Source organism: Macaca nemestrina, chromosome 18, assembly GCF_043159975.1.
Source record: "Macaca nemestrina isolate mMacNem1 chromosome 18, mMacNem.hap1, whole genome shotgun sequence".
Classification (NCBI taxonomy): Eukaryota; Metazoa; Chordata; class Mammalia; order Primates; family Cercopithecidae; genus Macaca; species Macaca nemestrina.
Genome location: NC_092142.1, coordinates 67,917,044 through 67,936,034, shown reverse-complemented (window position 1 = coordinate 67,936,034; position 18,991 = coordinate 67,917,044). Strand labels below are relative to the sequence as shown.

The following is an 18,991-nucleotide window of genomic DNA, read 5'->3' as shown; positions in this document are numbered from 1 at the left end:
AGAGTTCGAGGTTACAGTGAGCTATGATCACATCACTGCATCCCAGGCCTGTGTGACGGAGCGAAACTGTCTCTTAAAAAATGGCAGGGAGTTGGGGAGCTGGGCAGGTGCAGTGTCTCATGCCTGTAATCCCAACACTCTGGGAGGCCAAGATGGGAGGATCACTTGAGCCCAAGAGTTTAAGACCAGCCTGGGTAACATAGGGAGACCCTGTCTCAAATATTTAAAAAATTAGTCGTGCATAGTGGCACATGCCTGTGGTCCCAGCTACTTGGGAGGCTGAGGTGCAAGGATTGCTTAAGCCTGGGAGGACAAGGCTTCTGTGAGTTGTGATTGCACCACTGCACTCCAGCCTGGCCGACAGAATGAGACCCTGTCTTTAAAAAAAAAAAAAAAAAAAAAAAGGGCAGGGGGACAAACCATTGTAGCAATGAGCAGGAGCATACGCATTAAAAAAAAAAATTATATACACAGAAAAACAGAACTAGAGTAGCTGACTTCTCCCCTTTTTTTTAAAAGTGAGACAAAGGCCGGGCGCGGTGGCTCAAGCCTGTAATCCCAGCACTTTGGGAGGCCGAGACGGGCGGATCACGAGGTCAGGAGATCGAGACCATCCTGGCTAACACGGTGAAACCCCGTCTCTACTAAAAAATACAAAAAACTAGCCGGGCGCGGTGGCGGGCGCCTGTAGTCCCAACTACTCGGGAGGCTGAGGCAGGAGAATGGTGTGAACCCGGGAGGCGGAGCTTGCAGTGAGCTGAGATCCGGCCACTGCACTCCAGCCTGGGCGGCAGAGCGAGACTCCGTCTCAAAAAAAAAAAAAAAAAAAAAAAAAAAAAAAAAGTGAGACAAAATTCCTTAAGAAAATCTGCAAGGTGCTAGGTGAACCTTCTGATGCTAAAGTTGTTCTTCTGTAATATTAAAATTTGGGTATCTTGTGGACATCACCACCATGTAAAGCGTGGTGGGGAAAAAAAAACCTTCAAGGAATAAGTCAAAACTTTTCTAACACACATCGATTACAGCTATAAAGTGGAAAGACTATAAAGCTATACTAACTGCATCACTGACCAGTCTCTTTTTTTCCCAGAAACTCATCTCAAGGGAAGGGAGCTGAAAAACCACCAGCAACATGATCTCTGCATTTCCCAGCACAGAGGTCTAGGGTCCGCCTCTCTCGAGTCCCCTAGTCATCCTCGCCGCCTCCGTACATGTCTGCCAGCTTCTTGAAGCGATTGCCCCATTCATTCAAGTAATCATAGTCCTGGTCTTTGTCTGACTCTGAAGAGTTCAGGGAGCTCAGACTAGCAGCTTCGGAACCGCTTCCTTCATAGTCAAACACGAGCAGAGAATCATAAGGCGGGGCCGTGGGGTCACTATCAGCTGCCTTCAGATTCTAAAGAAGAAAAGGGGACAACAGGACCTTTTAGTGAAAGGAAGGACACACCTGTCACCCGGGGCAAGAAGTCTCGCAACATGTAAGGTATGACAATGCACCCAGACTGGCACACCACGGAGCAGTGAATACCAGCAAGGTACATTTATACACACTGGCATGGAAAGATGCACAGGATACGTTGTTGATGGAAAGAGAAAGTAAAATGGTAAGTTATATGTAGGCAGGAGAGATGCAAGCACCAACCAGTCAGGATGGAGTCCCCACAAATCAGGGTGGGGCTTCCACACCACCAGCTGGATGGACAGAGCTGGAAACTTTGCATACTGGTGCATTCAGGCTGCATTTCCACCCAGAAAGGGCTGGAAGGATGAATGCCAAATGCTTAACAGTTAAATCTGGGGAGTGGGGGTGTGGGAACTAAGGAAGGACTTGTATTGTTTTCTTTTTCTTTTTTTTTTGGAGACGGAGTTTCACTCTTGTCACCCAGACTGGAGTGCAATGGCGTGATTTTGGCTCACTGCAACTTTCGCCTCCCAGGTTCAAGCGATTCTCCTGCCTCAGCCTCCCAACTATAGGCATGTGCCATCAACTCCAGCTAATATTCATATTTTTAGTAGAGACTGGGTTTCACCATGTTGGCCAGGCTGGTCTCCAACTCCTGACCTCAGGCAATCCACCTGCCTCAGCCTCCCAAAGTGCTGGGATCACAGACGTGAGCCACTGCGCCCAGCCTTTTTTTTCTTTATATATTTTCATTTTATGAACTAAATAAAGTATATTTATTTATTTTGAGATGGAGTCTCAGAGTTTTGCTCTGTCACCCAGGCTGGAGTGCAATGGCATGATCTCAGCTTACAGCAACCTCCACCTCCCGGCTTTAAGCGATTCTCCTGCCTCAGCGTCCTGAGTAGCTGGGATTACAGGTATGTACCCCCACACTATAATTTATATTTTTAAAATAGCAAGCATACTTAAAAAAAAAAACTTTTAGGTTTGGGAGTACATGTGAAGGTCTGTTATATAGGTAACAAATGGTAAACTCATGTCATGGGGGTTTGTTGTACAGATTATTTCGTCACCCAGGTATTAAGCCCAGTACCCATTAGTTATCTTTTCTGCTCCTCTCCCTCCTCCTATGCTCCTCCCTCAAGCAGACTCTAGTGTCTGCTGTTCTCTTCTTTGTGTCCATGAGTTCTCATCATTCAGCTCCTACATATAAGTGAGAACACGTGGTATTTGATTTTCTGTTCCTGCATTAGTTTGCTAAGGATAATGGCCTCCAGCTCCACCCGTGCTCCTGCAAAAGACATGATCTTGTTCTTTTTTAGCATATTATTTGTATAGTTTAAATAAAAACTACAAATACAAGTGATAACTTGCAAATGAGTGTGAATGGAGGAAAGGCCTGAATCCAGATGTATCTAAAAGGGGTCCGTAGCCATGCGCGGTGGCTCACACCTGTAATCCCAGCACTTTGGGAGGCCAAGGCAGGCAGATCACCTGCAGTCAGGAGTTTGAGACCAGACTGGCCAATATGATGAAACCCTGTCTATACTAAAAATACAAAAATCAGCCGGGCGTGGTAGCAGTGCCTGTAATCCCAGCTACTTGGGAGGCTGAGGCAGGAGAATTGCTTGAATCTGGGAGGCAGAGGTTGCAGTGAGCCAAGATCATGCCATTGCACTCCAGCCTGGGCGACATTTCAAAAAATGAAAATAAATAAATAAAAGGGGTGGCTAAACTGGTTTCTTCCTGTTTCTTGTTTTCTCCAGTGGCCAAAATGAATGTGGCTTGGTCACTTCTAACACTGCAGTACCTCATAGTCCTCAGTGACAGCTCCTGTAGGAATATAAGGCAAACACAGACCTCACCATGAAGACTCACCAAGGGTCACTGGACCATCAGAAAGCCCAGAAAATCATTCCAGTAACCGAGCAAGTTATTAGAGAATATAGCTTAAGGAAACAGATCCTGCCAGACTATGTCTTTACTGGGTTCTTTCTCATCTTATCCTAAGCTAATTAATTTAATGCCTTGTTATTCTCCCTTGCAGACAGATACAACCTTCTGATAGTTCTGGCCAATAACTGGTTGGACAACTCCCTTGTTAAATAAGAAGACAGTTCACTAGAAGAAAGACTTTTGCCCTCTGCTTTGCTCTTCATACTTTTTCCTGACTGGAATACAGACCTAAGGTTTGGAAGCGTGGCAGCCATCTTGTGATCATGAGGCAACAAGCCTGAGAACAAGGGTCTCCATGCTAAGATAATGGAGCAGAAACATGGAACGGCCTGATGCACCAGCCTAGGCTGCTCACCCCAGCTTTCTATTTGTACAAGGTAAATCTGTTTCAGCATCTTGTATTTAGAGCTGAATGCATTTCTGACATATACAATACAGATTCTATTTTTCTAGTCCTCAGGTAGGCTTGTGATATACATTTATCATTATATCCCAACCAGCAGCGGGAGGCAAGGGAAGTAAATCCCATTAGTGAAACTAAAATGAAATTTACTTAGAATCTTCCTAGTTTCATTTCTAGATCTACTAAATCCTTTCAGGCAATTCTTGGTTTCGCCACATGGACTTTGCAATTTGAAGCACTATTAGATCCAAAATTCAGATGAGACACAGAAGAAGAAAGACAGGCTGCTGAGTACGGTGGCTCGCACCTGTAATCCCGGCACTTTCGGAGGCCAAGGTGGGTGGATCACCTGAGGCCAGGAGTTAGAGACCAGCCTGACCAACGTGGAGAAACCCTGTTTCTACTAAAACTACAAACCACTACCATCCCGGGTGTGGTGGCGCAGGCCTGTAATCCCAGCTACTTGGGAGGCTGAGGCAGGAGAATTGCTTATACCCAGGCGAAGGTTGCAGTGAGCTGACATTGCACCACATTGCACTCAGCCTAGGCAACAGAGCGAAACTCTGTCTCAAAAAAAAAGAAAAAAGGAAAAACAGGGTTCAGGGCTCAGGCAAGCTGAAAACATAGTAAAGGAAAGAATCTAAAGACTCTTTTTCTCATTTTTGACACAACTCCTCCTTTCTGAGCTTAGAGATGAGCAATGCTTTGGCTTTCCATGTGGATTACTTACTTCATCAATAAAATTTCCAATTTCATCAGGATTGGCAGGGCGGGGAAGGTACCGCGGGACACTCAGGAGGGTTGGTGCAACGTCGTTACGAGTCACTTCAGGCCGAGCATCCAGGCCCCTGTGCAACTGGCTCAAGTCAAAGTCCTTTGGAGAAAAAGGTTGAAGTACAACAAAGAGTAAGAAACAGTCATACACACAGGGCTATGTTCAGTTTATAGATTATGGCTGGATGATGCCTTCACTACCAGCTGTATGATCTTTACCTGTTTAATGCAAAATGACAGTTTTCAAGCTGAAAGTCTCCCAAATAACACTGGAAAAAAACATAGCCCAAAGGATTGTGAGTAGCATGTGTGAATCCAGATATAGGCTGTGTGCCTTACTAATTTTCACAGGACATGATGATTAGATCACTGTTTGGCAAATATTTACTCCCTCCCAACCCCAGCCTGTAAGAAGAGTGTACATCCATCAATTTGGGGCTTTGTTGTGTAACTTGCTTAGGCAATGGGACTGTAACATGTGACACAGGCAAAGGTCTGAAAGGCACCAGCTTCTGGTACAAAGATGAGACTTACATGGAACAGACCTGGACACGATTCGCAGATTAGAGCCATTCAGCTAAACTCTACCTAAATCTGCTGAGCCCCAGCCATCCTACAGATTCTCATGAGCTTAGATGAGACCAGCAGTTGCCCCAGCTGCCCCACAACACATGAGAAACACACGCATGTTGTGTGCTGCTGGGATTCTGGGATTGGTTGCTCTATTGCTCACTGATACAATATATATGGTATCCCCCAACTAGACTTAGAAGTCCCTGAAATCTAGAACAATATTTTTCTCTGTACACCCACCTCCCTATGTTGTATGGAGCTCAGTAAATGGTGCCTCACTCTATGACCTCAGTCAAAAGCAGGACTCTGTAATAGACCCCCATGGTTCCCTTTCTATAATAAGTAGGTTCTCCAAGACCCTGAACAGTTCCCTGGACAACTCCAGAGTAAGATGTTAAGATCATCTCCAAAATCAGGAAATACAGAAGGACTAAAGGTATAACATTGACAAAAAGGAGTTTGGTCTAGCTGAAAACTCAAGAGAAACAAAGCAGACCAGTTGTTCTATGTCAAAGATAATCTGGCTCAAGTTCATATCCGGAGAATGGCAATGAGGAGTGCAGACTCTGAGACAGACCATTTGGCTGTGTCGCTTCCTAGCTGTGTGACCTTAGACAAGTTACTGAGCTTCTCTGTGCCTCAGTTCGCTCATTGAGGTGCAGAACAGTATGCGATCAATAAATGTTAGCTGTGTTGGTGATGATGTGATGATGATGATGATGGTCAATGACAATGTCTACTTTCTTGGGTAAGGCCTTAAAAAGATAATATCCAAAGTGAGTCAGAGCTGTTTGAAATGCCTACCTCTTACTAATCATTGCTTCTTCCGAATTAAGAGATCACCATTGAGCTACCATGGTTTTAAAAACCCACCTGGTCCTCTTCTCCACCTCCTTCTTCATCATAGTAATAAACATTGTCCCGGGTGTCATCCTCTGGGGGCAGTAAGGGCTCTTTGACCACCGCTCTCCTCCGAAGAAACAGCAAGAGCAGCAGAATCAGAACTGGGGTGGTGGGGGAGACAGAGCAAGAGTGATGAGAGCCAAAGATAAAGAAGGCCAGAAGCAGCATTATCACAGAGCACGCCTCATATCAGACAATGGGCAGTCAGACAGCCACCAGCTGCCTTCAATACACTTGAAGATGTCAATCCATGTGACGCTCACATCCCTGAAGTTGGTATGTACAGTACAACATAGTAGACAGTGATACATGAATTCAAGCATGGTCCCTAACTTTCAGATGGGTCTTAAACTCAATCACTGTCATTTTCCCAAATCTGGGGGAAAGTGTTCCAGGCAGAGGAAACAGTAAGGGCAGAGGTCCTGAGGCAGGAGCATGTGTGGTGTGATGGAGGGAAGGTGAGGAGGCCAGCATGGCTGTAGCAGGGTGCATGAGGGGAAGAGACATGGAGAAGAGCTCAGAGGGGCAAGCAGGGCGGGAGGGACATATAGGCCACTGCAAGGACCTTGGCTTTGATTCTGAGTTGGAGCCACTGAAGGTTTGTGAGCAGGGCTCCTAGGTCAGCCCAAATGTGACTGATACATAATCAGCTATGAGGAGAGGGACAGAGACTATAAAATTGCCTGGTATGTTCTTAGTTTCTCTTAAGATAGAATCATGTAAAGCAAGCTTTATAATCTATTTAACTTCCAAGGCTTAAGACAAGAGTTACATTTGATCTTGGGATTATTTCTAGGATATATACCATTAACATTCAACTTTAAAAAAATTCTCTAAAGCAGCCAGAAAGAAAGCACTTAACTTAAAAAAAAAATTATATTATTCACTGTGAATGAAAAATAAAAAGATTCCGTGTGATTTCTATCTATGGGCATGTGTGCCCAAGTACCTATATGCTGTACCCTATGAAGCATAATCTTTATGTATTTATGATTATTATTTTGAGACAGAGTCTTGCTCTGTTGCCCAGGCTGGAGTGCAGTGGCGCAATCTCAGCTCACTGCAACCTCCACCTCCTGGGTTCAACTGATTCTCCTGCCGCAGCCTCCCAAGTAGGGGGGACTACAAGTGCCTGCCACCATGCCCAGCTAATTTTTGTATTTTTAGTAGAGACGGAGTTTCAGTATGTTGCCCAGGCTGGTCTCAAACTCCTGACCTCAAGTGATCCACCCATCTGGGCCTCCCAAAGTGCTGAGATTACAGGCATGAGCCACCACGCCTGGCCGAAGCATAATCTTTATTTATTTATTTATTTATTTATTTTATTTTTTTTTTTTTTTGAGACGGAGTCTCGCTCTGTCGCCCAGGCTGGAGTGCAGTGGCCGGATCTCAGCTCACTGCAAGCTCCGCCTCCCGGGTTCGGGCCATTCTCCTGTCTCAGCCTCCTGAGTAGCTGGGACTACAGGCACCCGCCACCTCGCCCGGCTAGTTTTTTTTGTATTTTTTAGTAGAGACGGGGTTTCACCGTGTTAGCCAGGATGGTCTCGATCTCCTGACCTAGTGATCCGCCCGTCTCGGCCTCCCAAAGTGCTGGGATTACAGGCTTGAGCCACCGCGCCCGGCCGAAGCATAATCTTTAAACAGGAGGTTGCATAAACTTGGGGAAAAGATTTCTCAGATGTACCCCAACTACCTATTTCTGAAATCAGAAAAATGCCAGAAACCTTATCCAGATAAACAATATAACTCCCTTGTCCATGATTCATCAACAAGAACAATGAAGTGGCTGCACAGGGAGACAGTACTGAACAAGACTATAGGAGCGGCCGGGCGCGGTGGCTCAAGCCTGTAATCCCAGCACTTTGGGAGGCCGAGATGGGCGGATCACGAGGTCAGAAGATCGAGAGACGATCCCGGCTAACACGGTGAAATCCCGTCTCTACTAAAAAATACAAAAAACTAGCCGGGCGAGGTGGCGGGCGCCTGTAGTCCCAGCTACTCGGGAGGCTGAGGCAGGAGAATGGCGTAAACCTGGGAGGCGGAGCTTGCAGTGAGCTGAGATCCGGCCACTGCACTCCAGCCTGGGCGGCAGAGCGAGACTCCGTCTCAAAAAAAAAAAAAAAAGAAAAAAAAAAAAAAAGACTATAGGAGCTACACAGTCCCCATCCATGCACAGCAAGAGGCAGCTTTCCATTTCCAAAACGATGCCTCTTATCAGCTGTGCCAGAAGCCCAGTATCCTTAGGCTCTGAGAAAAAGCCTGGTACAGAGTAAGCAACCAAATGTTGGTGGAAAACACGAAAAGCTTCAGATCTCCTGGTGTCTCTCTAGTAATGTATTTATTATTATTACTTTTTTTTAATAGAGATGAGGTCTTGCTATGTTGCCCAGGCTGACCTTGAAACCTAGGCTCAAGCAATCCTGCCACCTCAGCCTCCCAAAGTGTTGGGATTATAGACGTGAGCTACCACAACCAGCCTCTAGCACATTTTTGCCCTTAAGAAACAAGAATTGGCTGGTGGAGTGGCTCACACCTGTAATCCCAGCACTTGGGGAGGCCAAGATGGGAGGATCACTTGAGCTCAAGAGTTTGAGACCAGTGTGAGTAACATAGCGAGAACCCGTCTCTAATAAAGAAAGAAAAAAATAATCATAGAAGGTAAAAATACAAGAAATTGAACATCTGAATTCTGGCATTGCCTCTGTTTTAAATGTTGTTCTATGTGGGAATCCCCACCCCCAGTGTCTAAAAAAATACATACCCATAGCAAATTTAGGTAATCCTACTCTTAAAAAAATATTTCAAGTATAACTACAATCTTTAAGATTCCCTGATTGGGCGCAGTAGCTCATGTCTGTAATCCCAACACTTTGGGAGGCCAAGGCGGGAGGACTGGTTGAGACCAGGAGTTTGAGACCAGCCTGGGCAACATGAGGAAACACTGTTTCTACAAAAAAATATAAAAAATTAGCTGGGTGTGGTGGCTCATGCCTGTGGTCCCAGCCACCCGGGGGGCTGAGGTGGGAGGATCCCCTGAGCCCCAGAAGTCAAGGCTGCAGTGAGATGAGATCTGAGATCACTCCACTGCACTCCAGCTGGCCCACAGAATGAGACCTTGCCTGAAAGAAGAGAGAAGAGAAGAGAAGAGAAGAGAAGAGAAGAGAAGAGAAGAGAAGGGAAAATGATTCCCCTTAAAATGAATGTACTAGTCAGTAACCACTATCCCAAAAGCAGACCAGGCCACTCAAATGTAATTTGACTAGGAAGTGGGCAGGCAGGGCTTGTGTTACACTGCCCAAGACAATGATGAATTAATCTAATCTCATGGCACAGTAAAGCCATGTAAAGCCTGGCAGGATGAAAGTCCAGAAGGCTTGCTCAATTCTCAACAGCAGTATCCTTCTCTTCAACTTTGGGAGAACACTAGGAGGGGGCAGAAGCAAATGGGATGCCCAGCAAACATTTCTGGAAGATTGAAAGGCACCTTCTCCTGGAGTCCACTGAGGCAGCAGCAGCAGGATCAATGGCACCCATGCTCAATCTAAATGGAAAGCCCTAGATTCAGTCCCACTGCTCCCTCCAAAAATCTTTTTCCATTCCCACCAGCTTGGCCTGGTCTCTGTCCTCCTAGGAGTCTCCTCAAGCCTCTGCTGTGCTTTGCTAGGAGGGGAACCTTCCTGAATATCCATAGCCTGTTGGAATTCTACCAGCCCCTGTGGCCTAACCACTTATATCTTCCACAAAACTGTCCTTGAGACTCAACAGCTTTTTCTGACTACGCTGACTACAAACGCATTCATGAACTGGACCACTCCTTGCAGTCACTAATTATTTATGATCTTTAAACATTTCTTTAAAAAGATATATTTTTCATTTTGTAGAGACAGGGTCTTGCTTTGTTGCCCAGGCTGGTATCAAACTCCTGGCTTCAAGCAGTCCTCCCACCTTGGTCTCCCAAAGTATGAGCCACCATACCTGGTCAAAGGTTTCTAACTGACTTGCTCTCATTTGCTTTGAGAATCATTCGCTTGCTCTTCTATCATTCATATGTTTAAAGCCCTACCAGAGTTCCGATGTAGTGCACTCCATATGGATACTTTGTCTTTTGATGCACATAATCTGTTTTCATAGCTAATGTATTCCTTTAATAGATTCAGTATTTTCTCTCTGCGTGTGAATGACAAAAGTATTTACCTTGACCGTAATAGCACCTGTGTCACCCCTAGGGCTCACTCCAAGTGGGCTCCAATGGAAACAGGCTTAAGGACTATGGCAGAAACTGTCAATTTTCCTCAGCATTCTTTTTCTCCTTTATCCTTTTAGTCACTGACACTCACTGCTCATCCTGCACTCCACCCCTACTCCATGCCAATTTTCAATTGCAAGTAGAAACTTCCAGGCTCCCTTGCAGCTAGGTGTGGCTGTGTTTGGGCCAGTGGTATGTAAGTGGAGGTGATATATGCAACTTCTAGTCATTTGGCCTCCACTTCCTCTCTTATCCCCTTCCCCCATCTAGGATGGAATGTAGAGGTGGTGGTGGTGAGCTGGCTAGCTTAGAACACGCTGATGAGGGCAGCCCCCAAGGTCTTGCTACTCTGCTTATGGTCTAAGGAACTGCAACATCAGTACCCCCTGGGAGCTGGTTAGAAATGTAGAATCTGGCTGGGTGCGGTGGCTCAAGCCTGTAATCCCAGCACTTTGTGAGGCTGAGGCGGGTGGATCACACGAAGTCGGGAGTCCGAGACCAGCCTAACCAACATGGAGAAACCCCATCTCTACTAAAAACACAAAATTAGCTGGGCGTGGTGGCACATGCCCATGGTCCCAGCTACTCAGGAGGCTGAGGCGGGAGAATTGCTTGAGCCCGTTAGGCGGAGGTTGCAGTGAGCTGAGAGATAGCGCCATTGCACTCCAGCCTCAGCAACAAGAGCGAAACTCAGCCTCAAAAAAAAAAAAAGAAATGCAGAATCTGTGGCCCTATGCCAGACCTCCTGGATCAGATTTCCCAGTTTACCAGAGGCCCGGATGATTTGTATGCACTCAAGCCTGGGATGCCTGACTTGAAGGATGAAAAGAAACAGAAGAAACCTGGGTCCCCTGTTGACTTCATGGCCTTCCCATCTTAGACCATTTACCTCTGAAATGTTCAGTAAGAGACAAACTTCTATTTTATGGAGGCTAGCATAACTTGGGAGTCTCTTTCCTGTATCAGCTAACCTGTATCCTTATTAATATAAGAACAAAAATAACTTCCAGGAAATAAACCTCCTCCATTTTTTTAAGTCAAAGGCTGAGTCACCTGCCAGCTGGACTTACTTAGCAAAGCAAGAATTCCTCCAAGAATCCCCAGAATGGCAGGAATTTGCATTCCTGCTTCGACAAGCGGTGCCTTCTTACAGATGCCGGCGGCCCCTTCACAGTCACACACGCTGACCTCTAAGGTGGTCACTTGGTCTTTCTTCTGGTTATCCATGAGTTTGAGATTGATTTTGTAGTCACCCACCTCTAAGGCTATCTTTGGCTTCAAAATGATAGATTCTTGGGCTGGAGAAAGCAATAAAAAGAAATGATGAGATCAGGGGAGGAAAAAAAAGCTCATTCCAGAATAAAATTGTTAGTGAACTAAAGGCACTTGAGTGCCTTGAGTGAAGAGAGCAGAGCTGCTTGGGTTTTATCTAGGTATGTACTTTTTTTTTTTTTTTTTTCTGTAAAAAGCTTTATTTCCATTTGGTCTAAGGCTTGGGAGAGGGTTCTAGGGTTGCTTAAAAAAAGCTGCCTAGTAGCTGGAGGGAGAGGCTCAGGCAGAGCGGGGCTCTTCAGATGTCACTGGGTTCGGTAGGCTCCTGATTGTGCCTGAGAGTGAACCTTTTCGCCCGGCCTGGCCTGGAGGCTGGCCAGCCTGCAGAGGTTGGTCAGGTGGTCACCTATCTTCTTGATGAGTTTCACTTCTTCATCTAGGAAGTGGCTCTCCAGGAAGTCACAAAGATGGTGGTCTGTGCAGGCGGAACCCAAAGCATGAAGATCCAAAAGTGCCCGGTTCAGGTTCTTCTCCAGGGCCAGAGCGACTTCCATCGCGCCCAGAGTTTTACCCCATTCATCTTAACATAGCTTCTGGATGTCCTGGAAGACAGTGCGGCCGCCACACTGGTTTTGCATTTGTAAGGGACGCTCAGCGCCCTTGTGCTTCTCCTTGGCCAATTTGTGGAAGAACTGGCACACGCCTTCCAGATCCACATCACTGCGGTGGAAATAGAAGCCCAGAGAGAGGTAGGTGTAGGAAGCCCACAGATGCAAATTGACCAGGCAGTTGACAGCTGCCTCCACTTCGGTAGAATAGTGCTGACAAATCTGGGAGCTCATGATTGGCTGGCAAGAAGGAGCTAAGCACAAAAACGGTGTTGCTTGGTCCCAGGAGCAGGAGGTGGCAGAGAAGATGGTCCCAGAAGTTGCAAGTGGAGAGGGGAGTGGAGGGTGGCTAGAGGCTGGGAGAGGGAGCCCTGCTTGGGTTTTAGATTACTGGGTAGCATGCTACAATGTTAGATACCAGGAAAGGAAAAAGACCTCTGGAGCAAGGCCTCAAAGACAGAAGGGATAAGGAAGCAAGTACCAATGGAAGGGGTGACATCTGGAAGTTGAGAAGGGAAATTGAGAGGTGGGGATCTGGGGGAAGGGAAGCATGGCCATTGGAGCAAAGTTGCCAAAATAAAACTCAGGTACCCACTTGGGTCGTTGTACTCAATGGTCCAGTTGGCACTCGCCCCATGCATTAGTTCTGCTGTGAAGGGAGATGTATTGGGAGGAAGGTCTGCATCAATGATGTTTATGACCTGAGGCTTTGGATTCCTCTCGCAGAAGAATAGATTTCGAGATTCTGGTATAGGGGCGTTGTCATTCACATCAGACAGGATCAGCAGAAGAGTCCCTGTTCCAGTAGCAACTGGAGAACCTAAGAGAAAATACAGAGGAAATGTAGTAGCTTGGCAACACTAATGAATCCCCACTGCCTTCCACCAGACCAAGTCCAGTTCTTGTCCTGGCTCTTCAGTGGTCCCCCATCAGCCCCCACTCCACCCCCAGAACTTCCTGTCCCACCAATCCCAAAGGACCTCCACTCCTAGGTGGGCAGGTCTCTGACTGTTTCATACAGACACGCTTATTCCCACCTTGATAACAATTATTCAAGTTATTCCTCACACCAAGGACACGCTCCTCCTTCTTCACATATCATTATTCATTCATTGAATTTTAGCTACTCCAAGAAGTCCTATTGCCTGCCTGCTGTTTCCCTAGTTCTCCTTTTTCTGCATTTTCATGCCATTTAAGGTCATTATCAAAGCACTGAGTCTTTTTATTTTACTTATTTTAATTTTAAGCCTGACTAGAAGCTTAAAATCAAAGGGGATGAGTTGGGTCTTTTTAAGTCTCTGCAAATTGGTTTTCAAAATAGATTGGGGAGTTCATATATTTTTTTTTTGAGGCAGGGTCTCACTCTGTCACCCAGGCCAGAATGCAGTGGCATGAACACAGTTCACTGCAGCCTCTACCTCCTGGGCTTCATCTCCCACCTCTGCCTCCCTAGTAGCTGGGACTACAGGCGCATGCCACCATGCTTGGCTAGTTTTTAATTTTTTTTTTTGTAGAGAGGGGGTCTTACCATGTTGCCTAGGGTGGTCTTGAACTCTTGGGCTCAAGTGATCCTCCCACCTTAGCCTCCCAAAGTGTTGAGATTATAGGCATGAGCCACCGTGCCCAGCCCATCCACACTTCTGTTTGCGTTTCTTTTACATCTTGACACAACACCAAGCATATGGTAGTAGGAAAAATTGGTACCCAGGGAACTATCTTCAATATGAATATACGATAGGGATACAAAACAACAGAGGAATCCATCTCAAACCGATAAATAGATATGTCTAGATGGCATGACTGTAAATTTTAAAAAATTGTTTTCTCATGTAAATTTTCTTTTTAAACAATGAACGCATGTCATTTAAAATTAACTGAAGGAGGCCAGGCATGGTAACTCATGCCTGTAATCCCAGCATTTTGAGATTATGGGCAGCATGTTGCCCAGCTGGTCTTGAACTCCTGGCCTCAAGCCATCTCCCAATTCAGACCCCCAAAGTGTTGGGATTACAGGTGTGAGCCTAGCACCCAGCCTATAAATGTATTTAAATACACAGAAAGAGTCTGGAAGGACCCACACCTAACTAACACCTAACTAATTTCACCCACATGAGTATTATCATTTTTCAGGTAAAGGAATTGAGGGACATAAAAACTAAACAGCAGGCCAGGCGCCGTGGCTCACGCCTGTAATCCCAGCATTTTGGGAGGCCGAGGCGGGCAGATCACAAGGTCAGGAGTTCAAGACCAACCTGGCCAATATGGTGAAACCCCGTCTCTACTAAAAATACAAAAAATTAGCTGGGCATGGTGGCGCACACCTGTAATCCCAGCTATTTGGGAGACTGAGGCAGGAGAATTGCTTGAACCTAGGAGGCGGAGGTTGCAGTGATCCAGGATTTTGCCACTGCACTCCAGCCTGGGTGACAGAGTGAGACTCTGTCTCAAAAAAAAAAAAAAAAAAAAAAAAAAAAATTAAACAGCAAATCCAAGGTCACATGAATATTAAGCTTTGGAACTGGATCGTAAACCATCATTGTCGGGTTCCCTTAGGGAAGGAATAAAGAGTGCGTGTGTAGTGAAAAGGAAGTTCTGTCTGACCAAAATTACTTGAAAAAAAAATTTTTTTTTTTTTTGGAGACAGGGTCTTGCTCTGTTGCCCAGGATGGAGAACAGTGGCGCAATCTTGGCTCATTGCAGCCTCCACCTCTCAGACTCAAGCAATCCTACCACCTCAGCCTTCTGAGTAGCTGGGACTACAGGTGTTCACCAACATGCCCAGCTAATTTATGTACTGTTTGTAGAGAAAGTGTATTGCCATGTTGCCCAGGCTGGTCTCGAACTCCTGGGCTCAAGTGATCCTCCCACCTCAGCCTCCAAAGTGCTGGGATTACAGGTGTGAGTCACCATGCCCAGCCCACTTAAATTTTTGATAATAAGAATGCCTTTAAGAATAAAAGATAAATCTTTTGCAGCAACATGGATGAAACTGGAGGCCATTGTCTCAAGTGAAACAAATCAGACATGTAAGGAGAAATAACTGCATGTTCTCACTTAGAAGTGGGAGTTCAATAATGTGTACACATGGATGTAGATTGTGGAAGGATAAACAATGGCAGCTGGGAAGGGTCCGAGGGGTGGGAGGGGGTAGATGATGAGCAATTACTTAATGGGTACAACGCATGTTATTTGGGTGATGCGTTAGGCTTTTCCTTAGGGCTTTCTTTTCTGTTACTGACATTTTTTTAATGTGCTGGCCAGTTGTTTTCTAGAGTGCCCTTAATTTGGGTTTGTCTGATTACTCCTCAAAATTTAGATTCAGGTAATCCATTTCAGGGGTTGGTGGTGGGGACAAGAACACAACGGAGGTGATGTTGTGGCCTCCCTAGTGCAGGACACTGGGAGGCACATGATGTTTGTTTGTGCTTCTATTGATACACTAAAAGCCCTGCCTTTATCACTATACATCTATGCTTGTAACAAAATTACCCTTGTACTCCATACATTTATACAAATCAATCCAACAAACACAAAGGATAAAAGAAAAAGAATAAACTCTTGCCTCCAAAAGAAGGGAAGGGCAAGAAAGTCAACTAGCCAGGAGGGTGAGGCAGCAAAGGCCCAGATGAGGCCCCCTTACCATTGTCGGTAGCTATGATGAGGGCTGTGTACGTGCTGTTCTTCACGTGCTCAACGTCCTCCCTGTCCAGCTCAGCCCGAGTGGAAATGGCACCAGTGTCTGGATTAATCTCCAGCCAGTTGGCAGCGTCTCTCCAAATCCGATACCTAAACAGGCACAAGCTCTGGCTTTTAGAATAGGACCAGCAAACAACATGTAGCTGAAAATGGCTCAAGCTCTTCTTCAGTTATATGGTTACTTCCAATGTTTTATTTTGAAAACCAACAATAGGTTGGGCACGGTGGCTCGTGCCTGTAATCCCAGCACTTTGATAGAATACTACTGTTGAATATATGGTGCATATTCAAATTGTCAGATTTTCCAAAAATGTCCTTTATAGCAACCTTGCACAATTCTGGATTCAGGATCCAATATGGCCTTTGGTTGGCATGGCTCTTCCTTAAGGCTTTCTTTTCTGTCACTGACATTTTTTTAATGTGCTGGCCAGTTGTTTTCTAGAATGCCCTTAGTTTGGGTTTGCCTGATTACTCCTCAAAATTTAGATTCAGGTAATCCATTTCAGGGGTCAGTGGTGGGGACAAGAACATGACAGTGATGCTGTGGCCTCCCTAGTGCAGGACACTGGGAAGCACATGATGTCTGTCTGTGCTTCTATTGATAACTTTGATCACTTGGATAAGGGAAAGGCCACCAGATTTCTTCACAGCAAAGGTGCCTTTTTATACTGCATGATTAACATATAATCTGCAGGTAGATAATTTAAGAATATCTTGTTCAGCAACTAACTTTCACCCAACAGATTTGGCATCTATGGATGATTCTTGCTGAAGCAATGATTACTATAATCCTTATTTATTTTTAAAAGCAGACTCCTCCAGACCAGCTCCCCCAAAACAATACAGTAGTTCCTAAATGGTAGCAACATGTCACCTCTTCTCCTGTCATGAACATCTGGAGATGCAGGTTGCCTTGTTGACTTGTGGGTGGGCTGTACTATTGGCATTTAATGGGAGCTACAGGGAAGCTAACAGAGATCTACTGCTCATTTATTTACTAGGGTCATGGAAAGGCTCTGAAAGGGAAACTAAGAAATCAAAGGAGGAAAGGACTCTGAGAACCTGTGGGCTTGGCCTCACTTCTTTGGAAGTGCAAAGCAATGAATTACATCAAGTGGTCATTGTTCCAGGTGTAAGGGCCTCTGCAAACAGACACTAGAGACCTGGTCCCTGAATCTGCCCCAGGAGATGCTTTGAACTATCTATTTCACTACTGCAAGCTTTCAGCCCAGCCTGGAAACTGTACAATCCAGGGTTTCATCACAGAACCAAATCCTACATTATTGTCTTTGACTTTTCACCATTCTTTTAAACTTCAGTTAAAATCCATCTTGCCAGGCCTTACAGTTCGGAGCATGTAGAAATATCTCTAGATTATGAGGAGTCCATTGGCTACATATAGAAAATGAGAGTTTTTTATTATTATTATTTTTTTTTGAGATGGAGTCTCACTCTGTCGCCCAGATTAGAGTGCAGTGGCTCGATCTCAGCTCACTGCAACCTCAACCTTTTGGGTTCAAGTGATTCTCGTGCCTCAGCCTCCCAAGTAGCTGGGATTACAGGTGTGCACCACCATGCCTGGCTAATTTCTTGTGTTTTTAGTAGAGGCAGGGGTTTCACCATGTTGGCCAGGCTGGTCTTGAACACCTGGCCTCAACATGATCCACTTGCTAGACCTCCCAAAGTTTTGGGATTACAGGCATAAGCCGCTGCACCCAGCCCAAAATGAGAGTATTTTAAAGCAAGTGTTGTAGTTGGTTGGTTGGTATGTGGGTTTTCAGCATCTGTGTGATTTACATTATAGAGGTACCTTCAAGTTTGAAAGGAGAAATACTAATAGTAAGCTACTTAGAACACAACACTATGGGCTGGGTGCGGGGGCTCACGCCTGTAATCCCACCACTTTGGGAGGCGGGCAGATCACTTGAGGTCAGGAGTTCGAGACCAGCCTGGCCAATGTGGTGAAGCCTCATCTCTACTAAAAATACAAAAATTAGCCGGGCGTGGTGGCGGGCACCTATAATCCTGGCTACGTGGGAGACTGAGGCATGAAAATTGCTTGAACTCAGGAGACAGAGGCTGCAGTAGGCAGAGATCACCACTGTATACTAGCCTAGGTGACAAAGTGAGGCTCCAAACACAAAAAAACACACTATTGTGTATGCAAAGTAAAATCACATTTCTACCATACTACAAGAGCTCAAAGAGAGGCAGCACATCAGACCAAGAACGGCTGTCTGTAGAGGGAAGGGAACAGGTGAAAGGAGTACAGATAAAGGGAATAAAAAATAAATTAAGAGAATGGTCTTGTACAGACAAATGACAAAATGCCATGAACTATGTATTATTGATTTATATATAAAATGATATAAAATACCCAGCTGCTGTAAGTCAGTTGAAAAATCCTCACACTTACGTTATTTTCTGTTCCATAAATGTGTCTGGCTCCCGGGCAGTGTAGGATGTGATTTCCTGGCCCACGCCAAAGTCCTCGGACACTTCCACTCTCTTTTCTGGAGGCACAAAGATGGGCGCTTCGTTCACATCCAGCACATCCACGGTGACAGTGGCTGTGGAGGTGGTGAGAGAGACCTCAAAAGGCGCCACGTTCGTCACTGCCACGTGTAGAATGTACTGCTGCTTGGCCTCAAAATCCAAGCCCTAGAGAGCAGAAACAATGAAGTTAAAAACAAAACAAAACATTTTGTGTTAGTAAAAATGAAATTAAATCCTTAACTGTTGCTTTTGGTAATACAGTAGGTTGGTGCAAAAGTAACTGTGGTTTCTGCCATGACTTTCAATGGCAGAAACCATAATTACTTACCAGGGCTTCTCAGATCTGCTCACCTACTCAAGAGGAAGTCAAAGCTCTGGGGCTATTCTAGGGATCCAGTCACTTCAACAAGCAATTCACTCAAATTCTTAGTTTTCAAGTTTCTTTCCTTATTTTGTTTCTGAGACAGAATTTTTGCTCTTGTCACCCAGGCTGGAGTGCAATGGCTCACTGCAACCTCTGCCTCCCAGCTTCAAGCAATTCTCCTGCCTCAGCCTCCCTAGTAGCTGGGATTACAGGAGCCTGCCACTACACCTGGCTAATTTTTTGTATTTTTAGTAGAGATGATGTTTCACCATGTTGGCCAGGCTGGTCTCGAACA

General features: G+C 45.5%; 1 protein-coding gene and 1 long non-coding RNA gene across 3 annotated transcripts in view; one reads left to right on the top strand and one right to left on the bottom strand.

Annotated features, from left to right (window-relative positions):
* Positions 1 to 839: 839 nt before the first annotated feature.
* The window catches only part of LOC105491370 (cadherin 1), a 98,548-nt gene continuing 80,396 nt past the window's right edge, over positions 840 to 18,991 (bottom strand). The window contains exons 10-16 of the mRNA XM_011757711.3: positions 18,253 to 18,497; positions 15,781 to 15,926; positions 12,736 to 12,960; positions 11,331 to 11,558; positions 5,985 to 6,115; positions 4,495 to 4,638; positions 840 to 1,396 (exon numbers count right to left, since the gene is read on the bottom strand). Coding sequence (XP_011756013.2) covers positions 1,187 to 1,396; positions 4,495 to 4,638; positions 5,985 to 6,115; positions 11,331 to 11,558; positions 12,736 to 12,960; positions 15,781 to 15,926; positions 18,253 to 18,497 — 1,329 coding nt within the window. The 3' untranslated portion in view covers positions 840 to 1,186. The remainder of the gene's footprint in view (positions 1,397 to 4,494; positions 4,639 to 5,984; positions 6,116 to 11,330; positions 11,559 to 12,735; positions 12,961 to 15,780; positions 15,927 to 18,252; positions 18,498 to 18,991) is intronic.
* On the top strand, positions 1,378 to 12,173 carry LOC139359902 (uncharacterized). 2 transcript variants are annotated; one of them, XR_011616546.1, is made up of 4 exons: positions 1,378 to 1,604; positions 2,225 to 2,322; positions 3,453 to 3,738; positions 11,973 to 12,173. It is a non-coding gene; the product is annotated as an uncharacterized lncRNA (long non-coding RNA). The 2 variants fall into 2 exon arrangements; XR_011616545.1 differs by lacking the exon at positions 11,973 to 12,173 and having other exon boundaries at positions 1,379 to 1,604; positions 3,453 to 3,787.